Below are 22,805 nucleotides of genomic sequence, written 5' to 3'. Positions count from 1 at the left end.
TGTGGGATCGTCACGCCCAAGCAACGCGAAGCTGCGGGCCAGCGGCGAGCTTTTGGCAGGACAGTTACCGGTGCCACGGCTGGCCCTGTCTGTACTTGTCCTTCCCTGGGTCTCAGGCAGCCATGAACTACGAGTTCTGGTTTTTTAGGCTGACCTAGCACACAAGCTTGGTTGATCCAGGCAGTAGTATCGGCTTTAAACCGCCAGTCAGAAACGCAACACCTTTCCCCATTCCCACTGAACAAACAGGACCAGCACTATTTCCCCGCATTTGAATGGTTCAGTTAAGGGAAAAAAACCCACTGAGGCAATTTTTGTTACAAGTCTATGTTTCTTCCAAAAATAAATATGTGAACACCCTGCTCCCAACCCGAGACCAGGAGCCAGCCTGTGCTCGACAGGAGCAGGACCAGTACAAAGGCTCTGTGACAGTCTCTGCTCAGCGTGACTGGGCACTGAAGCTTCCCAGAGCACCGTGTGACGCCCGGACAAACGCCATGTCCTGCCTGTACTTCATAGCAGTGGGTGGCTGGCGCCTGAGCAGTTGGTCACCGCTGTCCTTTGGGTCAGGGTCATCATAGATGGTCGAGATGAGGATGGGAGCGTCCCGCCGGGGCTTTTTCACCTTGCTGAAAGTTGGCAGTTTCTCCCCGTGGTACCTAGAGGGAAGCAGGAAACGTTTGGTCCAACATTGCTGAGGCAGTCGGACACCTCTGTGCATCCCAGCTCATTTCCTTCACATGCCGCAGGGGAGAAGTGCACCAATACAGGGCAATAAGGATTCTTGTCCCATTCCTGGCTGTGAGATTGCTCTAGAACAAGAGCCAGCCCTCACCGTGAAACACAGCACTGCACAAAGCCTCCAAAAACACCCCCAGAGAAGGTAGGGGTGAGGTGCACAGCTACAGCTCAGATCACTTGGGCTTTCCCACCAGAATACCGTAGCAGAGGTGACCCTCAGTCCTCAAGCACAGCTCTCCCTCTGTGTTCGCGTGCTGCATGAACCTGCAAATGGTTCCAGCCCTACTCTAACACCACAAGCTCCTCTAAGGAGCACTGGACAGTCAGGAAGAGCAGCGTATTTAGCTCTGAAGCGCTGCGGCAGGCCCTGCCACCAGCTGCGCAGAGAAAGGCAGATCCCCGGGACAGCCTTACAGTTCTGGTTCGCACTCCGCTCCTTTTGCAGCCAGTTGGCTGCTGCGTCAGCCCAGAGAGCCCGGGCAGAGGCTCTGAACAGAGGCTGGCAGGGCAGGGTTGGGTACTCACCCCAGCCCCCTCTTGCATCTGGGGTTCTGACCCTCGTTGTCCAGAGCTTCGGCCATTCCAGAGTTGCTGCTCCCCAGCCCCAGCCCCTCCGTCCAGCCCTGCTGCTCCAGCACCTTCCTGCCAAAGCCCTGGGAGAGGGGAAAAAACGTCACAGAGTTGCCGGACAAAGCCCATCCTCATCTTCCCAGAACCTTCTGCCCCCTCCCCACATCCAAGACCTCTCCTCCCCCTAACCCACATCCTCTGAGCACCGCCACCGCAGCCTTTCCTGTCCTGCCCCATCCTCTCCCGAGCACGTATCCAGCGCTCACCTTGGTGTATCTCTCGAAGGTGCCAATCTGTTGCCCTGAAACAGACCCGTCCTCCAAGCCGTCCCGCAGTCGCTGTTCCAGCCACATCTGGACCGAGTCCCGAGCATCCTTATCACCTCCATCTAGGGAGAAAGAAGCAAGAGTCAGAGCAGCGCAGCTCAGGAAAGCCGTTCGCTACCGTCATTTCCCCCAGAGCACCACACAACAAGGAGGCAGAACCTGTTCTTTTTGGCAACTCTCACTGCCAGACAAGAAAAACGTTGTTTCAAGTACACTGACGTCTTGGACGCTTTCAAAGGATGACAGAGCCGAAGAGTTCCCCACTGCAGAGATTCTGCAGGGTCAGAATTTCCCGACCTCCCTGGTCTCCTGGGGTGGGGGGTTCAGCTCAGATACCTTTGTCATAGTAGATGCTCATGTCCACATCCCAGTCATCCGCAGTCTGCTCATCAAAGTCTGCCAAGAGAAGGAGAGCGACAGTTTTGGTGCCAGTTGTGGAAGTCTGACACAGAAGAGCTATTTGCTGGTGGCCCAGCTCCCTATTTTCTCTAACAAAATGGGAAGGAAACGGTATTAGAGACCCTGCAAACCACAGCGCTTACGCAACAGGCTGCCAGTAGGACCACTGGGGTCTCTGGCGACTGGATTGAACCACTGCAGGTTTTGTGATCAAGGGAAGGTTTAAAAAGCGAGGCAAGACGCCCATATCTGTCGCTGATCTGGAATATTCGTATGGGGTTATACCTGATTTACCCGCAGGGCTGGGCCCCCCGGCTCGTGGTGGTTAGTTTGTGGCTCAGCGACACAAACACCAACGTTACCTCCATTCTTCTCCTGCCAGTACTGAGCATCCGTGTAGAAGACAAGGCCAGAGCCGCCTTTCTCCCACTTCAGCTCAATCTCCTCTTCAAAGAGCCGCTCCTCCACACGGTCCTGCTTGGTCACGTCCTCGTGCAGAGCCTCGTGTCGCTCCCACTCCTCGCAGGTATCATTGTCCTGCAAAGGAGCCGGTGAAAGGTGGGAGACACCAACAGCACCCAGCCTCCTCCCTGTTTCCCTGACCCTCGCGGCCCATCACAACGCCTTCCCTACGAAACAGCTTTGTCGACAGAGCTCGTCTCAGCCTGCCGTTTTCAGGCACTAACATGACCGGCACTGATGACCTCATTCCCCTGACTAATGCCATCTTCAGAGTCAGCAGACAGAAGTGGTGAAAAATACCACATCACACCCACTTCACAGCATGCTTTCAGCAGCGTACCCAATCTGTAACGCAAAGATGCCCATTTAAGGAGCAGGTGTGTTGTACGTAAAGTCAGCACTAGCAACAAATTAATTCCACCGAGGTTGATCCCTAAAGAGATTGTGTCGGTTCCAGTGAAGCAGCTTGCTGGCACAGACACAGATCAGACTGACAGCTTTACTGCCGCCTGCCCAGTTCTGGGCAGAGCCCTCCGAGGAAGACATTAACCAACTAAGGAACAGCCAAAAGGATGACTAGAGATCCAGGAAACAGAGCCTGTGAGAAACGGCTAGAGGAGTCTGTTTAGTCTGGAGAAGAAAAGACTGAATAAAAAGTCTGTAAAGGAGGGAACAAAGCATTCTCTGTGTCCGCTGTTGCTAGGAGAACCTAATGGGATAAAATTGCAGGAAAGATTTGGCATCTACATTAATTCTGGTACAGCAAAGAACGGGAATGGCTTGCCTCAGGATTGTGCTGCCTCTGTAATGACAGAGGTTTGTGAGAACAGGCTAGACAGGCGTCTGTCAGGTGGAGGGACCGAGATAATCTCCGGAGAGCCTGTCCAGTCCAGTTCTCTAGGAGTCTTTGTCACGAAAGCCATTTTTCTCAGAATGGCTAACTTCAATCACAGGAGCATTCAAGGTCAATCATTCGTACAGCTCCGCGTGTCATTTCCAGCACACGAATGTGCTCCTGAATCTCCGGTCACCTCATTTACAAGCAACAGCAGAGCCGGGCCAATCTGCCATGCAGCAGGGCAGAGATCTGCTCCCGCAGCACCGGCCTCCGCCTATGCTTGCTCCTCCGGACCAAACCCTTTAGGCTCAAGCCCAACCAAACCCTTTGGGCTCAACTCCTACCACCGGGCTCAAGCCCAACCAAACCCTTTGGGCTCAACTCCTACAACCGGCTTGATTTGGACAAGCAGTTTTGGCGGCGTTAACGTCCACGCCGTTCATGCGCCAAGGGGCTCAGTGCACCAAGATGTGAACAACCGTATTTTAACACCGTTTTTAGACAAGCGATTTATACAATACAGTCAAAAGATTAAAAATGAGCTCTGCGAGATTTATATCGGCCCTCCCAGCTTCGCAGCTACAATAGCGAACCTTGGACGGTGCTGGAAAAATCCACTTACGTCATCCGAGTGCGACTCCTCTTCCTCCTTCTCCTGCCCCTCCTCATCTTCCTCAGCACTGGCTGGGTGAGTCACCTCGGATCTTGCCACAGGCCCCTCTTCCTCTGTGATCTCATCCCCTGTAGCAGTGTAAACTCTTTCTTCTATAACTGTCTCAGTGTCCTGGTATTCAAAAGGCACATTCCCATACCTACGGGATGAGCCTGTCTTTGGAAAATCCAGCTGCAATTTCTTGATAATCCGGGGAGGCAGCCTGCAGGCCCGGATCAGCTCCAGAAAAACTTTCAGGGGGGTGCCCACGTTCCCGTAAGGCATGAAGGAAGGGGGGTTGAACTCGGGCAGCCGCTTCAAGTCCGCTTCTGCGACAGATTCGCCTGTGGCCGTCTTGTCCCCGCCGCAGGGCAACGTCTCCGTGCCTGGAGGAGAGAAGGAATGGTTTTGGGGGGGAACTCACGCTCCCCCAGAGAGGGGTAAATCAGGGCCCTCCCGCGCAGGAGGGGGATGAGCAGACCCCAAACCGACTCTTCTTGCCTTATTATGGATTTAAGGCATTAAGGAAAATCCACGAGGGGTTTTAACCACCCGGTGCCCTCACGTCGGCTACTGGGACCCGCAGGGGTGGGATCCGGCGCCCAACGGGTCCTCTGGACCCTTCCAGGCCCATGAAGGGAGGTGAGACCCGGCTCCCCCCCCCGCCCCCCGGTGCCCGGTCGTACCTGTCCCGGGGCTGAGGCGGACCGTGCGGATGAGGCAGCGGCCGGGCAGCGAGGCGCCGCCGGGCCCGACCCAGCGCTTGCCCGAGTACATGCGGACGAGGCGGCGGGCGCGGCCGGGCTGCACGGCCACCAGGCAGGAGCAAGTGCGCGGCGCCGCGGCCTCCTCGCCGCCGCCCGCCGGCGGGCGCTCGGGGCGGTGACGGTAGTGGAAGCAGAGGAAGCCGCCGGCCTCCACGAACTGGCTGAAGTAGGCGCGGAGCTGCGCGGAGCGCAGCGCGGCCGGGATACCGCTCACCAGGCAGTAGCGGGCGGCTACGACGCCGCCATTACCGGCGCTACAACTGGGCGCCGCCATCTTGCCCTAGCGGGACGGCGCGTTACGGCGGCTGGACGCGAGGTGATGACGTCGGCTGCGAGTGGGCGCCTCCTGGTGGCGGGGGAGCGCCCTGCAGCCCGGTGGGGGCGCGGGGGGGGGGGTCCTGGGGGTGGCCGGGCCCCGGGGGGGGGGTGTCACAGGCCTTGGGGGTGGCCAGGCCCCGGGAGGGGGGGTCACAGGCCCTGGGGGTGGCCAGGCTGGGAGGGGGGCGTCACAGGCCCTGGGGGTGGCCAGGCCCCGGGAGGGGGGGGTCACAGGCCTTGGGGTGGCCAGGCTGGGAGGGGGGGTCACAGGCCCTGGGGGTGGCCAGGCCCCGGGAGGGGGGGGTCACAGGCCTTGGGGGTGGCCAGGCTGGGAGGGGGGGGTCACAGGCCCTGGGGGTGGCCAGGCCCCGGGAGGGGGGGTCACAGGCCTTGGGGGTGGCCAGGCCCCGGGAGGGGGGGGTCACAGGCCCTGGGGGTGTCAGGGCGCTGGGGGTGTCCAGGCCCCCCGTGCCATGCAGCGTACCCCTATGCAAGGGGTCCTGGCCTTGCCCTCTTGGCAAAGTCCCCCATGGTGTGTCCCATGATGGAGGGGTGGCCCTGAGGTGTCAGCCCTGCCTCACGGGCAGCGACACCAGTGGGTGCCACGCCGGACAGGGGAGCCCACAGCGATCCCCTGTCCCCAGGGGCTGGTGGGGACCGGTGGCAGGATGGAGACGCCGGGGGCTCTCCCCTGCGCCAAAGTTCGGGGTGACTCTGGCAGCGGGGCTGTTGGGCATCCCGTGCGCCGTGACTCACGCACGCGTCACCGGGCTGCGTGGCTCAGGGCAGCCCCGTGGCTGGCGTGGACCTGCGGAAATCATCCGGTGAGTCACGCGCTCCCTCCCCGTGGAAAACGGCCGTCACGGGGCTGAGATCACCTTGGAAGCCGTCCGTCACCGTTCAGCAGCAGCGGTGAGGGGTGGAGGGACAGACTGGCAAAGCAGTCCTTCCTCCCGCCGGGCTGCTGGCTAACGTCGGAGGGCGTTTCCGTGGGTAGGAGGGTGACGGGGCGCAGGGAGGCTTCGTGCGGCTTTACCCGACCCCTCGGCTGGGTCAGGCACGGCAAACGGGATGGCGTTTGTGCCTGTTGGCAGCTGCGTGCGCGTCCAGGTGAGTCAGAGCATCCACCTCCGACACGGCGGCCGCGCCGGGAGCCCTCGGGCGAGGCTCAACGCCTGGAGGAACGCGTGGACGGGCTGCGATTCCGCCGCCTCTGCGGATTTCTGTCTGCTGGGCGCGCTGAGGGTTTTTGTGCCGCGGGGCTGTTGGCCAGACGGCTCCCGCTGGCAGTGAGCGACGTGTGTCCACATCGCAACGCTCCCTCGCCATGGCGAGGCAGACAGAATTTTATGGAAAGCCCCTTTTCATTCGAGCATCCTTTCCACGCCAGGCCTGCAGCCGGTTTTTCTAATCCCCCCTCCCCGAAATTTAACACCATCTCTAAAAAGTCGCCACCACGTTCCAAAATGTAAAGCGTTTTATTAAAAAAATAATTTACTGCATCTTATATACAAACCGCAAGAACTATCACTTATAAAATACTGACATCTAACTTGTCGCAGAAGCTGCGGGCAGGAGGAGCAAGCTTTCCAGCTCTACGTCCAGGGAGCGACGTTTGGTTCTACCACTAAACCAGCTCCGCTCGTCTCCGCAGCGTTCGCAGCTCGGGGTTCACTTATTGTTGCACAAACGGAGGTAAGCCCGCAGCCCAGAATGATGTGCCATAGGTTTCGGTGCTCTGAGGTAACCCATTGCCCTGCGAGCAGTCCTGTTGTATTTCGTGGCGTTACGGAGAAAAGATACAATCTAAGAAAAAGTAAGAGGGGTGAATCTGCACACCCTGTAAGATTTAGTACTCTGGCTTTTTCCCTCTTGGTGCCTTAGGAAGATCTTTCGTGAATATCTCTAAGATTTCAAGCACAATAGACACACCAAGACTTCACCCAGACCTAATTCCATAATGTTTGCACTCGGTAAGCGATCCCACCGAAGACATGTTATTCAGCGTGCCTAAACACCGCAGAATCAAGCTGTTAGTTGAGGACAAACCTCATCTCTTGGAGTTAACAGCAAAATGCACGTTGATTTCAACGGCACCAAGGATTCATTGAGTAAAAACCGGGACCGGGCTCTAACCCGACCTGCTCTGTGCTCTTGTTTGCAGGTGGCTGAGCCGCTCCGGCTGCAAACAGGGAAAGAAACCTCTCACCCGCACACACGCTCCCCGAAATGGAGACCGGCACAGGCGGAGCAAGAGCTGCTGTAAACGTCTGCCAAACCGGAGCTGTTTCTCCGTGCGCTCTGCTGCAGCCTGGCTGAATCCTCCGACCTTCAGCCCTACCGAAACGCGCAGTTCCCCGCAGAGTTCAGAGCGCTTCTCTTGCTAAATCCCCGCTCCCAGATTCGTTTTGCTGCCCGGCGAGGCGTGGGGAGCATCCACGGGGCCGGCGGCCGAGCGCGGCTGCTCAGCACGCCACGCGTGCCACGGGAGCCAGCTGCCCGCCGGTTATTTCGTACAGCATTTCCGCGATGAGTTCGACGATATCCGCGTTGCCGATGACGGGTCGGAAAAAGAGATCCGTGATGAGGGCGGGAGGGATCGATTTTAAGGTGGAGGCGATCAGCAAAATGCGGGCAAAGCGGCCCTGGTCCTCGGGGTGCAGGGGTTGCAGGACCTCCTGAAGCGCTCTCTGGGCTTCCCGCTGGAGGCTCTCGATGTACAGGGAGGCCCTCAGCCCAGGGACATCTGCCGAGGGAGAGGAGGAAAAGCCGGTGATGAAGGAGGCAGGAAAACAGCCCCAGGTTTCTCCCATTCCCACCCTTCCCCTTCCCCATTTCTCAGGATCTCCGAGGCCGCGCTAATGAGATGTACGCAGCGCTACCGAGACGTAGCTATTCCAGGGCTGCCGTTTGAGGGAGGAAAAGTAGTTAACTGGGCAAACTCATGCTTTACAAAGTAAATCCCGGGGTCCTCTATCGTCTGCAGGGCAGGCAAAGGTCTCTGGCTTTTACCACGACATTTGACAGCCCTCCTCCCCGCTTCCCGGTGCGTTTGGTAACGACCGGTGTCAAGGATAAGGTAACCAGCCCTCTCCGCTCTCACACCTGCCCGCGCTCGGAACGTCTCCAAGCCAAGAGGTGCGCGTTCAGACGCTAACGTGTGCGGGATGCGCTCTCCCGCCGGCAGGCAGAGCCACGAGGGCCGGGCACTCACCGGGATTGAAGAGAATGGCTCCTTTCAGGTAGGCGTATTCCTTGGGGCTCAGGTCCAGGCTCCAGAAGGTGTTGAGGCAGCACTGCAGCCGCTGCACGGCGGCCAGCGTGGGCTGCGTCCGCTCGGGCTCCTGCCGTTTGCTTTGGCCGTCGAGGAGGATCTTCTTGAGCATGCTGGGGGCCGGGGTCTCCATCACCTCGAAGGTCACCATCTCCTGGACCAGTCCCAGGAGGAAGAGGGGGACCCAGCAGCTGTCCAGCAGCAGGAGTTGATCCTCTCGCGGCAGCAGGTGGAAGGAAGGGAGGTTTTTCATGAAGCTGATGGTTTTTACCAGCACGTTAGAGGCCGCCTGGCAGGTGACGTGGGGTGTGCGGAGGCAGACGGTCCGGCGCTGGTGGCAGAGGCAGCGCTGGTGGGCTGGGCTGCGGCCGCCCCGGCTGTGGCTGAGGTTCTGGCTGAGGAGGGTGTAGAGGATGGCGGTGCGCTTGTCTTCGCTGTGGCACTGGCACCTCTCACAGTCCACGTCCATGCCGTTGGTGGTCATAGCTGAGCCGGGTGGCCCGATCCTCGGCGAAACTCAGCTCCTGCTACAGCAGACGGGAGAAAGATGTAAAATCCTTCCCAAGCCCTCTGTCGCAGGCTGGATTCTCCCCGTCCTCCCAGCTCTGCCAGCCCATGGCCGCTCAAACCAGTTCTTATAAGGCTGGGTCACCAGTGAAACACCCCTCCACAGCCTTGACCGCTCTGTGATTAAGCGGTCCTCATTAAAAAAAAAAAACCAACAAAACAACAAAAAAAACCCAGCCGTCCCTGGGCTGATTGGCCGGGGCAAACGAGTTCTCCGCTCGGCGTCAACGGCCGTTTTCTCAATGAAGCGCCAGCGGCGCGGGGAGGGGGACAGCGGGTTGGGCGGCCTTATCGCGATTACCCAAACAGTATAAACAAAGTCATTAACCCAGCCTGTACCATGGCACCAAGGCCCCGCGCTGTCATGGGGCAGCGCTATGTGGCAGGCGTCGCTGCCAGGAGGTTCACACACACACGCACGCACACACACACAGGGCACTCGTCTGGGCCCTCTGTTCAACGGCCTGCGCGCTCCGGCCTTGGAAAGAGCAACCTGGAAGTCGTTTTATCAGCGGCTGTTTGCCTAACCTTGCTGACAGGAGGCTCGTGTTGTTACGGTCGAGGAAGAGAAACCCAGTGAACCGACGGACCGCAGGATTCGATCCCAGGCAGGGCCCATGGGTTCGCGTCTCTCAGAGGAAACGCAGGGCAGGGGAAGGGCAAATTCTCAGATTTTCACCTTGAATGACCAAGTGTTTTTATCCGTTGACCAGCAGAAGTTGAGGCAGGAATTGAGGAGCTTCCAAGCACTGATTTCCAGGGGGGCTGGTGGCAGGGTGAGGGATTCCTGTGGCAGCGAGGGAGAAATGCCTCCCCGCTCCCCCGGGGATGGCGGCAACCCAGCCGGAGGATAGGCCGGATCCAGGCCTTGGCCCGCCAAGGAGGGGGGGACACAGCGGGGAGGGGAGGGAGGGGCGGCGGCGGCACCGCGGCCGCGGCAGCTCCCCGGAGCCCCTTCCCATCACCGCAGCGGGGGCCCGGGGCCGCCCGGGCCCGCCGCCCCCGGGAGGGCAGAGCAAGGCCCGGTCGAGACACGGGGCAGCGCCCGCGGCCCCCCGGGGCGGCCTCTGTCCCCGACCCCGCCCTCTGCACTTTGACCCCTGACCCCCCCCTTCCCCGGAGGTCACAGGCCTCCGCCGAGCTTTCTGGAAGGGCCCGGACAGGCCCCCAGTCGCTATAGCAACTGGACCCCGCGCCTCGCGTCCCGCCTCCCTCCGGCGGATTGGACGCGGCCGTGTCCAATCCGCGAAGAGAGCGGCGCGGATGGGCTCTGGGATTGGAGGATGGGGGAGGCGCGCGCGTGCTTCCGTTGGCGCCTCTTCCGGTTCCGGGCGCCGGCGTGAGGGGTTGAGGCGGCCGGTGCGGCGGCGGTGGTGGCGGGCAGGATGGGGCTGAGCGCGGAGGAAGCGGCGGAGCAGGAGGACCGCTTCGATGGCATGCTCCTCGCCATGGCCCAGCAGCACCAGGGCGGCGTGCGCGAGGTAGCGCCGCCGGGCCCGGGCCCGGGCCCGGGCGCGGGATGGGGCGGCGGAAGCTTTTCCGTATTCCCGGAGGGGAGGGGAGGGGGGGGCGGGGCGGGACCGAACTAGACCAGGAGGAGCGAGCGGAGTTAGGGGTGGCCCGGCCCTCCCCGGGTCCCGGCCCTCCACGGGTCCCGGCCCTCCACGGGTGGTGCACATACGGTACGGGAGGAACGTGTCCTTCCCTCCCTCCGAGAGCGGCGATAACGGGCCAGGCCTGCGCCAGCCCCGGGGAGCACGGAGGATGCTCTGATTAATTAGTGTGATGCTAAGGAGGGGCTGGGGAGCTCCGGCCTGCGCCCCCACCGCGGCCTTGCCCCCCCCCCCGGCTCCTGCCGCCTCCGGGCTTCCCACGTGCGGGCCCCGTGCGCTCGGTCAGGCCGCCGCCACCCCACCGGAGGTTTCGGTGTGCGCAGGCAGCGCCCGTGCCGGGTCACGGCAAAGCAAAACACCGCAGGGGAGGATCGAGTCCCTCTGTCCCAGTTTCCCAGCACAATCACCTGGTAGCGGCCCCCTGAGAGCTGATGGGTTTAGGCTCCACCATGAAGCGCGCTTGAACGTGAACATGGTTCCCTTCCTCGTGGTCGGGGCTCTGCTGACACACCGCACGCTTCCCGCCGTGCTGACTCTTTCTGGGGGTCTGGGCGCTGACCTGCGGGAGGGCTGGGGAGTGTGGGAACATCCCGCTCACAAATGGTTTGGGGAAATGGCCCTCCTAACAGCTCCTGGTGCTGTAGCGGAACCTCTAATTGAAATACTGACAGGACAGAATTCCTGGGAAATAAAGATCCAGTGAGAGTATGGATTTCCACAGGGCTGCCAGTTCATAACTGCTAGTTCATCGGTGGTATCTGGGAGGCAGCTAGTGGTTATTTTGTAAAAATAAACAGGACATGGGGGGAGAGTGAGTTTGCACACTTCGAGGGTTCAGGTGTGCAAAGAAGCAAAATATGGTATGCGTGTATATCTATATACATACATGTATAGATGCATGTATACATACCCACCCAAATTCCTGCCTCAGCTAACAGCTTGGGGTATCGGAGTAGGTGTAGCTCCAAGGTGAGCTGAGAATAAACTGCTTGCCCTTTCTTCACGTAAACCACACAAATGCCTCTTCTGAAAACTGGGAATCCAGGAGCTGGATCTCCACAAAAGCCACTGGACGTTTTCTCTGGGAAACGGTCACGGGGCTGATTTCAGTGTGATCCTGGCACGGACACGGATAGGGAGTACAAAGGATAAAGGCTGCTCAAGAGACACAAGGTGGCTTGGAGTGATCTGGTCTCATTGCTTTTTTTTCTCTCCACCCTTTCTCCCACCCCCCTCCCTGTTTTCTCTACCAGCTTGTGAACACGTTCTTTAGTTTCCTGAGGCGTAAAACGGATTTCTTCACCGGTGGAGAAGACGGAGTAGCAGAGAAGGTAAAAAAACCAAATCCTCAAGCTTTTATGTCTCCTAACTTACATGCCACCCATGTCTGTGCCGTACTAAGACTTCTCTGCCTGAACAACTCAAAGCATTACGGTGCACTTGGGGACTAGCAGCCCGTGATGCTGATGAAGTTCATCACCGAAGCAAGGTAATAACGAGTTGCCCCTATCTGAGCTGAGGCACGCACGATTGCTTATTCGAATGGTACCGACGGCGCGGGGTTTTTTTGCCACGCTCTGGCCAAAGGCTTGTTTGGAAAGCAAATCTGCCAGACACACTGACTTAACGGTGACAGACACCGCAGTGTTGATAACCCCAGGTTACCTTGTTTGTTCATCTCAGAAAAAGCACAAAGTTCACATCTCTGCACAATGCGGCTGCACCTTTGTCTCGGGGCTGCGGTGCCTGGACGGAGCGAGCGTGCTGGGGAGCAAGCCTGCGAGTCCGGGCGGCCTCATTGGCAACCTCAGCATCTCCTATCCAGCAGGTATTCCTCACCCAGCTCGAGAGCTGAAAAATTAAATTGTTTCACTGTAGGGAAATAAGAACCAGAACATTCCAACGCAAACTGGCCAGACTTTCTGAAGATTTCTTGCTTGTACTTACCAGTATAGCCGCTGTTCCCCTTCTGGACTACTGGAACTCCACCAGCAAAGCAGGCACTGCTGCTGTCTTGAATGTGTTAGGGCAGATGTTAATTGCTAACACAGCGTGTAACGTACTCGGTCTAAAGTGGCAAAACTAAGGCAGGTAAGGGATGGGAAAGAGGATGGTTTCAGAGTGAGAGAGATGAAGCCTACTGTCATTTTTCTTAGACTAGAGAGCAAATCTCCCCAAATTCCTGGGGACTCTGTGCTCCCAGGGAGTGAAACCCTGAGTAGCATTTCAGAGATGAGCGCTGGCTGGTGCTTTTGGAGGTCCTGGCTACTGTTGTTGGCAAATCCATGTCTGTGCCCGTAAAAGAAAAGTATTCGTGTCCTTGGGTGGTGCCTGTTAAAATGCTTTATGGTCTTCTGAAAAGGTGCTCAGTACAGAGTCTCTGACACCATAGTAACCACAACAAAAATTGAAGAAGCTGCTTCCCCAGTCCTGCTCGCCCTTTGGCATGAAAGAGAAAGAGGAGAGGGTGGGAAAGTCGTCGTCTTTTCTGGGGTGCCATTTCAGAAGTCCTTGTGGTGTAGAGCGAGGGGGGTGCGGTGGTACGTTGGGAGAAGGGCGGTGTGTGCGCACGGACAAGCTCAGGCAATGTAAATAGTTTGCTCACCGTGGATCATCGCATAGTTAGGAACAGAGGCTGGGAGGTGCACATCTTGAATTCTGTATCCTAGGAGACACTGGACTCGCGTCGTGTAAATAAATCTTGCTTTCCCCTTTAAAACAAAGAAATACTTGGTGGTTGCTTACAAAACTACAAGGCGTGGATGCTTTGAGTTGCTCTGGAAAGGTGCTGAATCCCCCCTGAAGTTTCTGGGTTATATCTAAACCAGTACCTGAAACCCCTGTCTGAGAACTGACTCCGATTCCTTTTCTCGGATTCTGTCTGTATTGTTTTCTGGAGCAGACTTCAGTTCTCATACGTGCTGCTTTGCACAGCGCTGCTGGCGTTATCGACCACGGGGCAATTGCTCTGGCTTTCTGCCTGTGTACTCGGCTTTCCTTTTGAGCGGTACGGCCGTTTGCATCAGAGACCTTGAGATTTTGCTTTTCATAGTCATGACAACGTGAGAACTTGGAGTGAGGTGTTTGAAGCAAAGATTTATGTAGGAACTTGCCCCTAAGTGTAAAACACCGAGCTTTTCAAACGGTTCTCCTCTAAATCATGACACTGAATCTCCGTCTAGTGCCCGGGGAAAAGCCCAGTCGTGGAAAAGGTCAGAAGTAGGTAAAAAAACTTGGATCCAGTGTCTCTGTTCTTCCAGCTGTCCTGGATGTACGGAGTAGCTGTCAAATGGCTGGGTTAGGCATCTGCTCGTCCTGCTGGAATTGCACAAAGGCCAAAACAAATGGAGAATTTTTATTTCTCTGTTATCTCCATGGAAATACACTCCCTGTGTAAGGAAGAACTAGGAAGGGCTACATTTAAATATTTTGAGTTTTCTCCTACTCTAGATTTTCAGTCAAAAGACTAGAGTGAAAATGAAGGGAAAAGTCATAACATCTGTATGACTAACAGATGTTCTCGTGCTCCACAGTAGACAGTAAGTTGGCTTCATTTGGGTTTGAAAAAGCGGTGATTTTTTAAAACCCTTTGATTTGTGCTCCTGTCTTTCAGCTGATCACAGATACCTTCAACCATCACAACAAACTAGCTCAGAAGGAGCGGAAAGAGAAAAAGGCTCGTCAAGAGGCAGAGCGGCGCGAAAAGGCAGAGCGAGCTGCGAAACTTGCTAAAGAAAAGCAAGAAGCAAACGAGCCGAGGATTAAGGAGCTTACAGACGAGGAAGCGGAAAGGCTGCAGCTGGAAATCGACCAGGTGAGAGCGATGTCCGGTGCCTGCAGGTACCATCGAGGTCCTCTCCTCGCTGGCCTGCGTGTAGCTCGGGTAGCTGTGAGTGGTTAAAATGGCTCAGGCTTGTTCCTCTGCAGTGTCTGGACCACCAGACTGGAGCGGGTGGTGCGCTTCGAAATTAAATTAGCCTAGGCTCAACCGTTGCCTTTTCATGTGGGTTCTCCCGTAACTCACTTTGCCTTTCTGCCTTCAGCAAGCTCTCTGATTGTAGCAACACCCTCTGCTACAGTCATCGAGGTGTGAGGGCCAGGGGTGTCTTCCCCTTGGCAGTACCGCTTTCCTGTACCACTGTTCGGAGGGCTGAAAATTCCCCGTCAAGTCTTGGGTGCAGTTCTGAGTCCTGCTCTTTAGTTTCAGCTGAAGAGGCTGAGGCCACCTAGTGTCAGATCAGCAAGTAACACGAAGTGCCAACACTTGTCTGAGCGTGTTCGTTGTCTTTTTAAACAGAAGAAAGAGGCACAAGGACAGATTAACAGTGTCCCAGTGAAACCCTCGGAGGATGAAGGCGAATCTTCGGATTCCAACAAGCAGGTAAAGCACATCTAGGGACTTTATTTTAGGCTGAGAGAAATATATTTCTGGACAACCATGAGAACTCCTGTGAATGTGAGGGGGTGTCCAATCTGGCTTTCTTTAAGAATACACACTTAATTCCCAAAGGCTTCAATATGGGGGTTTTTTTGGCTTTTTTTCTTGTAGTTATGTTTTAACAGAAACACCTATTCATTTCGGGCTAAATTTATGTGAGTATCAAATACGTGCACCTGACCTGAAATTCTTATAAAAACCAAGAATTGTTGTTACAAGTGAAAAACAAATGGAAACTTGCAAAGCTTCTTTCTTTACACTTTAAATTGCTTGCTTAGGAAACAGATGACGAAGAGGAAGATGAGAAAGATAAAGGAAAACTTAAACCCAACTCTGGCAATGGAGCTGACCTTCCAAACTATAGATGGACACAGACTCTTTCAGAACTGGATGTAAGTATTGCCTTATTACGAGGATCTGAGGAATCTGAGACAGGGAATAAGAGCAGGTGCTGGTGAGGATGGTGGAGCCGATGCCCCGTATCTCAGTTGCCTGTGGAAGATTGTTAGTTGCACTTAGCAGCAGCATTTCAATAGCTGAGAGAGAGCTTGGTAACTAAATAAAATTCCCAGCAGCTGTAGTTAACTTTGCCAAACCTTGGTCTTGTTTTAACAAGACATTAAGATCTGTTTCCCTTTTTATGGTCCCCTTGAGGTATTGGCCATCCTGTTGCCAAACTTACTCTTGTATCCTTTCACCTCCCGCTTACTCAGTACCCGAAGGAAAATATTGCGGGCTCTGTCTTACTCCGGTGAAACCAAGGCAGAAAGTCTTAGACCAGTGGCACGAGAGGGTAAGGAGAGGCTTCGCTGCTCAGCTCCTCAAATCTGATCTTTGTCTGGTCCAGCTGGCCATCCCTTTCAAGGTGAACTTCAGGTTGAAGGGGAAGGACGTGGTGGTGGATATCCAGAGACGACGCCTCAAAGTTGGCCTGAAGGGCCATTCGCCTGTCATTGATGGAGAGCTTTTCAATGAAGTGAAGGTGGAGGAGAGCTCTTGGCTGATTGAAGATGGTAAAACAGTCACCGTGCACCTGGAGAAGGTAAAGCAGAATGAATCGGGGAGGATTCAGACTTGCCTGCCTCTTCCCTGGTGAAGTAAGAGTCTGACAAAACCTATGAAAGCCCTGGGCTTTGTCAGCTGAAACAGAAGGAGGGTGCTTATCCTTGGTACAATGTCAGTGATGCTATTGGAAGCGGGGTGTTGCAGGTTCCCCCTGTCTTCAGTCTAACTTCATACTAATCCAGGATATCCAGGTGATTGCTCAGGAGTTCAGGAAAAGCTGGAAGGAAATCAGTCATTTTAAAGTTGTTCCTTAATGGAATAACGCCATGTTTGGACATCTGTTAGTGACACGAAAATCCAGGGACAGACCTTATTGCTTATTGTGTCCCTTCTGGGCCTCTCCAGGTGATGTGTTTGTAATCCCATTTATGTCATGCCACACGTGACATCTGACATGCTCTCAGATTTCCCAGTTGTGGAAATCCAGGCTACCTAAAGTGGTTCGGAATGAAAGTAGTACCCTGTATCCATGGTCAGATTTTACTGATTCCAGCAGCTTTTTCCTGTGACTAAGACATAAAATTCCTAGAGCAAGTCCAGGAAAAATAAAATACTTTTGCTTCTTCATCCTTCAGATCAACAAGATGGAATGGTGGAACAAACTAGTCTCCACAGACCCGGAAATCAACACCAAGAAAATAAATCCAGAGAACTCGAAGGTAAGAACTCCCCCCGGTTTACTGAATGGAGCCTTCTCATAAATGCGCTCACACTTGACTCACATTCAACTGCTATGTCTATTTTTTTACCAGCGTAAAACCAATACTGGGAGTACTGCTGCATATGATGCTATCTTATAACATAAGTGCCCCCAAAACTTCAAACGAATGAAGCTGAATCTATAGATTAGTGTCTGTATAAGTATTTCTGCAGCCCGCGCGCACAGCATAGCGTAACCTCAATGTATTCGTGTTCTCTGCAAGCAGGGTGTATGTGTGGGTTGAGACAAGTTATTCCGATTTTGAGAGAAGTCCTTGCTTTTAGTTGTCAGACCTGGACAGCGAAACTCGCAGTATGGTGGAGAAAATGATGTATGATCAACGACAGAAATCCATGGGCCTCCCCACATCTGATGAACAGAAGAAGCAAGACATTTTGAAAAAGTGCGTAGACCTCATTAATTTGTGGGTATTTGCTTTCCCGAGCCCCTCTCCTCTTCCTCTCTGACACAAATACGTGAGCAGAAAAGAGGTTGGCCTTCAATCCTGCCTGTGTTCACATCTGCACTTACGGAGTCATTGAATTGTTGGCCAACCACCAGTGCCTATAAAAGCCCGTGGGGGTAGAAAGCATAACGGGAAATTCTGGGAATAGCTTAACTCTGGAATTGTCTTAATCTGCTGATTTCAAGTCCAGAAAGCGTGTTGGGACTGGAGGTACCATCTCTACTGAACTTTAACATGGTCTTGATTGTTTTCTAATCTCCCTCTGCTCAGTAGCCCAGATAGCCACCCCTCCCTACACACCTGCCACGAGACGGCTGTCTCCAAGCCAATACCACTTTTATGTCTTTATTGCCCTGTTTGGCATAAATGCACCTTGGCAGAGAAATTACTCACGGAGCTCCCAAGGCCGTTTGGGAAGGCGTGGAGGCAATTCTGGGTCACGCAGCTTCTTCGGCAAGCGCAAACCTACATCTTATCTCCGGGTTGGAAGGAGGATTAGTGTAGCAGGCCTGATTCCTTTTCTTCCTTGGCTTATCTGTAGCGGCAGAAGCTTTGCTCTGATCAGCGCGCCGAGTACAGCGTAGGGCGCAACTGTTTTAGAGCGGAGACCAGACTTCCTTAGTGCCTGTCTGTTGAGTTAGTAGAACGGGAGGTAGCCCTCTCCTCCTGGGAGGTCCGCGTACAGGATGCCTCACTGGCAAGGTCGCTCGTTCAGTGCTCCGGAGGTTTGGCTTGTGCACAGATTGGCTGGTAAAGAACGGATAGGAAGGTTAGACTTTGTTCAGGCCAAAGTAGACTCGGTGACGCCCAGGTGGGTCCTCGTCTCTGCCAGTGAAGCCCTCCTGGCTGCTAAACAAGGACGCTATTCTCGCAGCACACATTTCCGTGGAAATGGGAAGTGGAAACGCTGCGGTGGCGTTTCAGGGGAAACCATGAGATGAGAGCACGGAGGAAGACAGAGGCCTGCTCTTACTTGCACTTCGTGTGTGAATCTTCCATGTGGTTGTGTCTTCCACGTGGTTGTGTCTTCCACGTGGTTGTGTATGCAGGGCAGAGGAGGAAGCCAGGAGCTTCTGTGTGCGCTAATCCCTCCTGATCACTCATAGGCACAGCGTGGTGTTCTCAGAACTTTCTGATGTGGCAACCTGAGTCCAAATAGTCCGAGCTGCTGGGATTGCACTACGTTTGAAATCAGGTTGCACCTAGCCTGAAACCAGATTTCTCTGGTCACGTCCTTCATGAGTTTTCACTGTCGCAGCACTGGAGATATTCCCCGTGTCTCCAGTAATCCTTAAGCTAACAAGTTTGAGCTTAAATCGTAATCTGCCCTCACAATCTCCCCTCTGCCCCACAATCAGTGTCATAGCTGCTACGTGTCCGTCCGAGAGGTAACAGTTAAAGGGTGTGTTTTTGATAATTAATAACTCCCGTGTGTCTGGACTTGCTGACCTTGATGGCTGCTAGGATTGCTGCTACCACTGACCCGAGGAAAAAAATGTTTGTAATATGGGGAGCTCAGCAAAACAGTCCCTGCTGCGGAGGGCATGGGGAGGAAGCAAACTTGATAGTGCAGGAGGTAGGGATGCCTTACCCCCTAAACCAGAGCTGTTCTGTGGCTCCTGCTGACTCGCACCCAAGCTCTTGTCTTTGTTTTCCTTGCAGGTTCATGGAACAGCATCCAGAAATGGACTTTTCAAAGGCTAAATTCAACTGAGCCCTCCCCTTCTCCCCCCTCTTTCAGTCAGCCCGTCGAATGGGGCAGGATAAGTATTGCCGGATATCCCTTACCTTGGGCAAGTAAACACTTCCAGCATCCCCACCCGAGCTTGCTGTGGAGGCAGCTTCATGAAGTCGTCCTTAGTTGTCCTGTGTCGAGCAGAACGCAAGGCCACAGAAGCGGCCTGCAGCAGCTCCAGCCGCAGCCATCTGCGACACTTCCCAAACGGCAGTTAGGAGAGAAGGAGGGGTTAGAGCAAAAAGGGTGTTAGGGCTACAAGAGCCAGGCTGGAGAGGTTTTGGGACATATCCTTAACGTATCGCTTAGCTTCATCTCCTGGCTCTTCAGAGCTGCTAATCCACTCTTTGCCATTTCAGTTTGGCAGCAGGTACTCCCGAGTTTTCACTCCCTTTCCCTCGGCTTTCCTGTTCTCCTGTGAAAAAAAAGGCCAGTTTACTTTGTAAAATAATTCTCCTTCTGCCTCCTTGGGAAGGGAAAACACCAGTCTAAAAAAACCAGCTATTGCAGTAGAGACAGACTCTGCTCCTCCTTGCTGCTGCTTCTCTTCTTGCCAGAAGCGGAACAGGCTGAGCCCCGCGGGGCTCAAGGGGGGGCTCCCATCACAGCTGGAGGGGCTGACCCGCTGGCCTACGCAAGGGAAAGCTGGAGAGCCTGTGGTTGGGGGCAAGGGAGAAGATGTTGGGGGGGTCTTTGGGGGTGCTGTTCTTGCTGGGAGCGTGTCTCCTGCCTCTTTTCCAAGCGCCTCTCTCCCTGCTGACTACTGACAGGCATTGCTGCGTTCTCTTCTGAGCTCCCGCTGACAAGCGGCATTACTCTGCATGTTCGTATCTTTGTTAAAACCGCAGTGCAACATAAAGAAAAAAAAAAAAAAAAGAGTGGCATATTTCCAGGTAGAGCGTGTGATTTCTCCCGCAGAAGGGATCCAGGCTGCCTGCGCAGGCTGGGATGTGAGCTGGGAGGGAGCAGCGCCTGTGAATGAGGGTGCCGGGGGGGGGGGCTGCCTGGGCAGGGGCTGGGGGTCCTGCTCTCTGCAGCCGCCTGTAAATACCTCTCGGGCTCCCTGCTCTGGACTGACGGTCGCTTCCCCGGCTAAGGAGAGGCAGTTGGAGCCGCATGTCTCGCTCGGGAGTGCTGATCACTCCATGCCCAGCTTAAACACTCAGGGATGATCAAGGCTTGATGCTCCAGGCTCCACCTTCCACGTAGCAGCGTGTGACTGCACTGAGGAAGCCACCCTTGCCCCAGGTCTCCTTTATGATGAGCTAAGGAGGAAAGTGTCACGAAAGCCTGGGCTCCCGTCAGTCCTTTACAGGCTACCCTAGATCCCTGCTGCTGTGGTTCTTGCCTCTGCCTCCCCGAAACGTTTCCACCTCGTACCAGAAGGAGTGGGCATGAACGGCTGAAAAACCTGCTTGGGCAAAGTCCAGCCTGGCATTGCACCTCCCGTGTTTGTGGTTTGGGGTTTTTTTTTGTTGTTGAGTAGCAGGACATTGTTTGCATTTAGTCTCCCAGTTTTATAGGCTCTTGGGGTCAAAAACCAGCACCCACCCAGTTGAGCAGTGACCTTGTGGGCGAGCAAGGAGCCAGGTCGGGGCAGCTGCCTCTGGACTGCTCTGCTCTGGATCCTCCCGCCTGTTCATCTTACAGTTCACCCGGCACACGTTTGCCTGTCTGTGCTTTGGCCCTGATAAAACAACAGGGTCTCCCGTTACTGTAAAAAAAAGCCAGACTGTGCTGGCTTTGAAGGTGCTTAGCCCTGGAGCGAGCGTACCTGCCAGCGTCTGCGCTGACCCGTGGCGCGTGGGGCAGGTGAGCTGGGAGGGCCAAGCTGTTCTGGGGGTGTGACGAGCTTCGCCCCGTTCTCAGCTATGCCAGAACGCTGCTGCTGCTGCTCCCTGGAGTTGCCAGAGATCAGAGGAGACGGCTGGGCTCTGCACCCGCAGCCGGATCCGCATCCAGCTGCCAGCCCCTCCTGGGGAGCAAGCACAGGCAGGCACCGGGGCAGCACACGGGGACCAGTCATGAACTGGTGCAGTTCACGGCACCACCCCAAGCCCAACGCGTAGCTTCGTTATTTCCCCGTTACTGCCTCAGCCCTGTAACAAACACCAGAAACCCTGAGCCCGACCTGATCCACTCGCTGGCAGCTGCCTGACTCCGGCAGCACGGCGGCAGCCGTGGGATCAGCGGGTCGCTGTTACACGGCGTTGCGCTGCCTCTTCTAAGTGCAGAGCTCCCTCGGTGTTACCAAAACTGAAATCTTGGGGCTGTTCCTGTCCTCGGCCCCTGCAGGGATGTGGCTTGCGTGAGCCGTGGCAGTGGTCGGGGTAGTGACAACTGTGAAACTCCTGAACTTCCCAGTTCAGGCTGGCACTAGGCTTAGATCTGGTTGGTGTCACTTGCAGGAGGCAGGTTGGGTAGCGGCTGAGAGAAGACAGAGTGAAGACAGAGACAAAGCAGCGGCAGGAACCCCAGAGGAAGCTGGGGGGGGGATTTTTGGGGGGGTGAAGGCACATCATTTTGCCTTTCAGGCAGGTGAAGGGAAAAGGCAAACAGTGCTGAGAGAACGGGGCCGTAACTGCAGCTCCGAACCCTACGGCAGGTGAATGCCCGGGGCTGTGTTTGTGAATGGCGGCTGATCCCAGCACTACCCCTGGACTTCAACCCTTGCGGCCAGCGGAACAGAAGGTGTTTCTCCCGATGGCCTTGTCCTCTGCAAACACCCAGCTGCCACCGACTTTCCCCAGGCCAAGGTGAATCAAAAGCACCCTTTAGCTTCCAAAAGGCAGTTTCCCCTGGAATAAACCATGCTAGGGCAGGACAGCTCCGGTCCGAGCAGCCGCAGAAGTGGCTTCAAGAATGCAAAGCCCCACCTCAATCTGAGTTACCGGACACCACGGACCGCGGCCTCGTCCTTGTGACCACGGCAGGGAAACACCGAGCACCACGAGGGACGTTGCGAACCAAACCCTACAAATACCTCCTTGTCTTGACTCCCAGCACGTTTCCCTGCCCGAGCCCCAGCAGACCGGGGAAGGGCCGTGCTGGGGGGTGGCAGGCGACGAAGGTCCCCTTTGCCTTTCCACGCCTGTGTCAAGTCACCTGGAGAAGCCGTTTTGGTGCTGCCACCCGCCGGAGCCACGGCTGCCAGCACAGCCCAGAGCTCCTCCACCCGCCTGGCTGTGGCTCCCTCGCTGCTGGGCCCCTTCTCACGTCCTTTAACAAGCAAAACCTTGAAGGCATACAGGCTCTGCAGAGGGCTTTCCATATGGTCAGAGTTTCCCCGGTCTTTTTTTTTTTTTTTTTCCTAACAGCAGCTCTTGGCTTAGCTTTTATTAATGAGTATCGCAGCTCAGACCATTTGGGAAACGGCCCAGACTGCAGGACTGCTTTGGAAAGAGCAATGAAACAGCAAAACCCCAAAGAGGGAAACGGAGGCACTGGGTATTTAACGTTCCCGCTTACTTTGCGGAGAAGCCACAGCTCCTCTGTTACTGCTAAGGACCAGGCTGTAAAGAGTTAGGCTCAATCCATCCGCCTTCTAACTTCTAAGCCACACTGAAAAAAATAATTCAGTAGTTCAGGGTGTGGATGGGGAAGATGAGTTTCTTTTTACCACTCAGCGCCTCATGCATCCATTCCCAGCAGTTACTGATCTTCCTTAACCCGAACCCAGGGAACCACTGGCAGTGGGCTGGCTGGGGCTGTGCAGTACGTTGGATCCTACTGAAGTCACTGGACTAAAGAGCAGCGCTTCTGCGGCACGGCGAGGACCCACGCGCAGCGTGAGTCTCTGGAGAGTCTCCTGGCAAAACCAAGCCCAATAAAAATCAAACAATGTCTGCACGAAAAGAAAGGTGCTGAGTCAGGC

At 55.4% G+C, this 22,805-nt stretch overlaps 3 protein-coding genes across 3 annotated transcripts; 1 reads left to right on the top strand and 2 right to left on the bottom strand.

The window, feature by feature from the left end:
• Positions 1 to 318: 318 nt before the first annotated feature.
• GPATCH3 (G-patch domain containing 3) lies at positions 319 to 5,029 on the bottom strand. The gene is made up of 7 exons (XM_050909894.1): positions 4,675 to 5,029; positions 3,959 to 4,374; positions 2,399 to 2,573; positions 1,974 to 2,033; positions 1,578 to 1,699; positions 1,267 to 1,394; positions 319 to 659 (listed from the first exon to the last, which is right to left on the bottom strand). The coding sequence occupies exons 1-7, from the start codon at positions 5,027 to 5,029 to the stop codon at positions 440 to 442; spliced, it is 1,476 nt and encodes a 491-aa protein (XP_050765851.1). The 3' UTR covers positions 319 to 439.
• Positions 5,030 to 6,540: 1,511 nt separating this feature from the next.
• NR0B2 (nuclear receptor subfamily 0 group B member 2) lies at positions 6,541 to 8,867 on the bottom strand. The gene is made up of 2 exons (XM_050909903.1): positions 8,288 to 8,867; positions 6,541 to 7,819 (listed from the first exon to the last, which is right to left on the bottom strand). Exons 1-2 carry the CDS (start codon positions 8,829 to 8,831, stop codon positions 7,539 to 7,541), a joined length of 825 nt encoding a protein of 274 aa, XP_050765860.1. The 5' UTR covers positions 8,832 to 8,867; the 3' UTR covers positions 6,541 to 7,538.
• A 1,423-nt stretch (positions 8,868 to 10,290) lies between these two features.
• Positions 10,291 to 19,610, top strand: NUDC (nuclear distribution C, dynein complex regulator). Its single transcript, XM_050909897.1, has 9 exons — positions 10,291 to 10,395; positions 11,781 to 11,858; positions 14,141 to 14,341; positions 14,825 to 14,908; positions 15,244 to 15,357; positions 15,813 to 16,007; positions 16,606 to 16,689; positions 17,015 to 17,133; positions 18,859 to 19,610. The coding sequence occupies exons 1-9, from the start codon at positions 10,300 to 10,302 to the stop codon at positions 18,908 to 18,910; spliced, it is 1,023 nt and encodes a 340-aa protein (XP_050765854.1). The 5' UTR covers positions 10,291 to 10,299; the 3' UTR covers positions 18,911 to 19,610.
• The last annotated feature ends 3,195 nt before the right edge of the window (positions 19,611 to 22,805 follow it).

The sequence above is a fragment of the Gymnogyps californianus genome, chromosome 22 (assembly GCF_018139145.2).
Source record: "Gymnogyps californianus isolate 813 chromosome 22, ASM1813914v2, whole genome shotgun sequence".
NCBI lineage: Eukaryota > Metazoa > Chordata > Aves > Accipitriformes > Cathartidae > Gymnogyps > Gymnogyps californianus.
Note: the sequence above shows the minus strand (reverse complement) of the source record. Positions and strands in the feature narration are given on the sequence as shown.